Below are 4,859 nucleotides of genomic sequence, written 5' to 3' on the forward strand. Positions count from 1 at the left end.
AACGATTCTCTAGGTGTAATAAAAAAATAAATGGAAATTTCAGAAACCCAGCATTAGTTAAATGTCTGGAGCGCTTGCTTGTATTAATTCTGTGCAGCTGAATTGCATTTTTTTAAATGTTTATTTTTACACAATTACCTAAATATGGCTGCTTGGATAATGGAATTTTTAATTTAACGTAATGCAAAACTTCCATTATGCTTGCGATAGTGCATTTATTACTTTTACAATAGACTGCACTTATAACAACAGACCTTCTTTGAGCTCCCGAGAGGTCGCAAACTTGACGGGGGGTATTCCTTTCACACACAGATAATAGAATGTTTATTTATATAATTAAGAATTAAACATTTAAAATATCATATTTGTATGATGTAAGAGCGTCAATGGTTCAAGGGGTTTAATGAAAGAATGAATATAACGAGTGAATGAAATATCGTCCATATGTGGAAAGAAAACGTGCACTGGGCCAGCATGGTTCACTAAGACCTACTCACTCCTAACTTAGGGGTCGGCTAGTCCTTCAGTGAAGACCTAGCTTAGACAGTATCACTAAACATCAAGTAATTGACTAATAGTTTTTATAATAAAGTGAATATTTGCAGAATCAAACCGAGAACTTCTTTTTGAAATTACACTAGACTTCATCTGGAATTATGCCTAATTACTGACTTATTAAGGCTCTTTAACGTTTCTATTGGTGGTAACGAAAAATACATGCAAATCGCGGAGTTGCAACTAAAATGTCGCCGAATAAAAGATTAGAGGAATACAGAAAATCTAGGTAAAATAACAATCTAAAAATACAGTGTACTACTATTCAAGGTTTGTGATCTATTTCAGTTCCGAGGACAAATTTGTTTACGCTTAGCAAAAACTGAACGTTTTATACGAATCCAATTATTGCACTTTTTTGCTGTTAACCAGTCGCTGTTATATGCATTCTAGACGTTTTGTTTTGTGAACGTAAAATTTAAACTTTTGCTCAAATATATCAGTAAATTATAGAAATACAGTTTCAAGCTTATCTTCTAGATCATCGGTGCTCATGGACATCCGCAATATCAGAGGAACTACAGACGCGTTGACGGCCTTGATGAATGCCGATCGCTTCTTGAAGGAAACTAAGTTGTACTAATTTGGAAACACCGCCTAGGACAGAGCGAAGATGGTAGAAGCAAACTACGATACCACAGGTAAGATTAATTAGTTGGTACTATAACGTATGACTTCTCGAAATACCTATATCTATGAACAGACATGAATGAATTGTAAGATTGAATATTTTTTTTATTTTACTGACATGAATACTAAAAATAGATTAAATAAAAACTGTTCAATGAACAGAACAGTAGTTCGAAGTGACAGGAAAATTTGCGGTGTCATTAGAATGTTAACAGAAATGCTACTGAATTGAACTCTATACTTTATTGTTATCAGTTTTCTTACGAATTGTATATAAACGGTTGACGGGATAATTGTGTTCAGTTGACGATCGTCAGTGCATTTAGTGATATATTGTATTAACATTGCAGTTTAAAATATTAATTTGTAAAAAATGTTCGAACGTATAAAACCTGGTTTTGTTGAATTAAGTGAACTGGCTAGTGCTGGTGTAAGTACTTTTAGATAATAGATTAAACGATATTTTTAAAATTATTAGAAATACGTTTAATAGTCTTATGGTTTATTTAGTTAAAAATTAAAATAACATCCATTAAAGTTCGTAAGAAGTTAAGGAGATAAATTAAAAAAAAAGTTCATTTGTTAATTTATATACATTAAATTGTAAATTACAAACAAACAAAATAGTCAATATTTCTGTACTAAGGCATTAAGAAAGGAATCTCATGTTACAGGCGGGTGGGAAAGTCGCCTTTTCAACGGATGACTTTTTCGCAACTTGCGAGAACATGATATCAGACAGTGAGCCCGTTTTCATAGAGGACAAATATACGGAGTTCGGCAAATGGATGGATGGCTGGGAGACGAGGAGGAAGCGCGTGGCTGGCCATGACTGGTGCATTCTCAAACTTGCTACCAAGTGTGTTATCCAAGGTATTGATTATTTCTCACTATTGTTGTATTTTTTACATTAATTCTTCTCCTTCATTAATATATTTGCTCTCAGTTAAGCAAACATTTAAAGATATCATATTATTGTTGTGACATATCTAACAACTTTTGTTTTATATGTCTTTACACTTTAGAATTTCGATTCAATTATTCTCGATCATTTTTTAAAGTATCTTATTTTTCAGGTTTTCTTGTAGATACAGCATTCTTTACCGGCAATTACGCCCCCAAGTATTCGATCCAGGCAGCCTGCTTAACACCAGAAGGTTAGTATTACGAAAAATCTGATCACATTAACATCTAAAAATGATTATTTATGGTAGCCACAGTATTGGATAGTAGTATTTATTTGATATTGATGTTATTTCAGAGGAATCTCTAATACCACGAAGAATAGAAGCAATAGGAACAGCAACAAGCGAAGATGATTTGGAACAAATTAAAAAACTAGAATCAGACAAATGGGAAGAAATAGTACCGATTACCGCATTGCAGCCAGGATATCAAGAAACGAGACATAATTACCAAAAGGTACCTACATGAATAATTCGGAACGGAAACACGCACCATTTAATATTATTGTCTTTTGAACATTATACAGATAAATTAAACGTCCTTTCCTTCTAAAACAATTACCATTGGAAATAGTCTAAAATATTAACTTTTAGATTCATAAAATTTTCACAATAGAATTTCACAAGGATTATTTAATTTAGTAACCATACTTCATATTTAATTATTTAAACTAGTAACTATTTATTTGTAACACTCTTACTGTTTTAACGGGTTTCAGAGTACAGAAGACTTAAACTCCTAAGATTCCCAAAGGAGCTTTACTTCACTATAGTGTATAGACACTAGATGCACTAAATACATATAATTCCAGGTGCTAAGTGACGAAGCCTGGACCCACATACGAGTGAACATGTTCCCCGACGGAGGGATAGCGCGGCTGCGGGTGTTCGGGGAGCCGCGCCCGGAACCGCCTGCACTTACTGATGTAGTAGATTTGGTGTCTGTTGTTAACGGAGGATGTTGCGTTGGTTAGTCACATTCAAATCTTCCTGTAATTTCAATCTTATTCCACTTGTATTAAAGTACAATATTTCCAGGTTTCTCTAACGCTCATTTCGGTCACCCTAAGAATATAATAAAACCGGGCAAGGGTCGCTCGATGTCCGATGGCTGGGAGACGGCGCGAAGACTTGATAGACCTAACATTATTGAAGCTAATGCAGATGGAACTCTTAAATTGCAAGGTAAAATTTTGTTTTTTTTTTTGCTTAAGGAGATTTTGGAAAGGCTTATTTTTAATAATAAATTATTACATTAATAAATATTTTGTCATTATTTTTAGATACATTTTCTTTTATCTGATAGAGTTTTAGTAAAAATCTTCATCGATGAATATACAAACAGCAGTTTTTAAAGTAAATTAAAGTTAGATTTTTGTTTTCAATTTCAATTATTATAATATAAGCTAGGATACTTTTAAGATATAATTTTTTTATAATAAGTAATAAAGTTTATGGAATAAGTTTAAAAAGAAAATCATTTATTAATACACTTTTTCACTTTTCCAGGAGATGAATGGGCCGTATTTAAATTAGGATTTCCCGGTACAATAAAGAAGATTTGCGTGGACACAACACATTTCAAAGGAAATTTTCCTGATTCAGTGAAATTCGAAGGCGTTTATTTAGATAATTGTAATTGGATTGAATCAAAGGAGACGTCGTGGCAAACAATATTAAATTCAAGCAAGGTGAGAGAACCCATACAATTCAAGAACTACATCATAATCAATAAAGAATAATTTACAACCAACTAATTTAATTCCAAATTGTTAGTTAATTTTTTAAATGAGACTCCATCGATTCCTACATCTATGTTTGAAATTTTTTAAAGTATTATTTCTTTCCAGCTGTCAGCAAACAAGGAACATTGGTACAAAGTGGAGTCAGATTTGATCACACATTTAAAAGTAACGATAGCACCCGATGGTGGCTTGAGTAGGATAAAAGTTTTCGGTTTAATAGAAAATTCAGAATAATCATGTACAAATAGTTTAAATATTACCGCAGTCAGGTTCAATTACTAAAGCAGTTACAAGTAATATTAAATTCAAACGACCACATATTGAAACGAACTTTTCTAAAAGCGTCGTATCTATCAATTTTTAAAATGTTGACTAAGACTGTATTGTTTGAGATTCTTTTCACAATTCTGCCGTTAGTCCATTAACTAATAATTAGACAACTCTGAGTGCGGTGTATCCTAGAGTAAAGTTAAATAATTGTAAATATTGTAACAAAACATGTATCTTTTATTTTGTATTCAGTAAAAAGACGTTTTGTTACATTGCTTTGTTTAATTTGAAATTAAATACTCTTGTATTATTTTACTTTATTAACAGTGTTTTATATGTTATTTGTAATAGATTTTAATTTTAAAAAAGTATTATTATGAATAAATTAATATTCGTTAAACATTACAACTGTTTATTATTACAAATGCCTTCCCTGTTTTGACAAATTTATTGTGAATTCGTAATGAATGAAAAACACTTCTTCTTCTTCATTTTTTAATGATTAGTGGACCCCATCGTTATTTTGATGATTTCGCCAACGTCAAGGTTCAAGATAATTGAAAGTATATAAAGCTAGACTAAAATTTTGAGTAGCAGTTAACTAGATAGACGGAATTCAGTGTGATTGACAAATGACCGGTAGCTGATGATACCAATCGAGGCACTGTAATAGGACAACACCAATGTTACTATA

At 31.9% G+C, this 4,859-nt stretch overlaps 1 protein-coding gene across 1 annotated transcript; it reads left to right on the forward strand.

Moving 5' to 3' along the window:
* The first annotated feature begins 1,478 nt into the window (after positions 1 to 1,478).
* LOC106108353 (allantoicase-like) lies at positions 1,479 to 4,501 on the forward strand. The gene is made up of 8 exons (XM_013289505.1): positions 1,479 to 1,615; positions 1,860 to 2,058; positions 2,262 to 2,342; positions 2,447 to 2,607; positions 2,963 to 3,119; positions 3,189 to 3,335; positions 3,660 to 3,841; positions 4,001 to 4,501. The coding sequence occupies exons 1-8, from the start codon at positions 1,559 to 1,561 to the stop codon at positions 4,127 to 4,129; spliced, it is 1,113 nt and encodes a 370-aa protein (XP_013144959.1). The 5' UTR covers positions 1,479 to 1,558; the 3' UTR covers positions 4,130 to 4,501.
* Positions 4,502 to 4,859: the final 358 nt, after the last annotated feature.

Source organism: Papilio polytes, unplaced genomic scaffold, assembly GCF_000836215.1.
Source record: "Papilio polytes unplaced genomic scaffold, Ppol_1.0 DF821610.1, whole genome shotgun sequence".
Classification (NCBI taxonomy): domain Eukaryota; kingdom Metazoa; phylum Arthropoda; class Insecta; order Lepidoptera; family Papilionidae; genus Papilio; species Papilio polytes.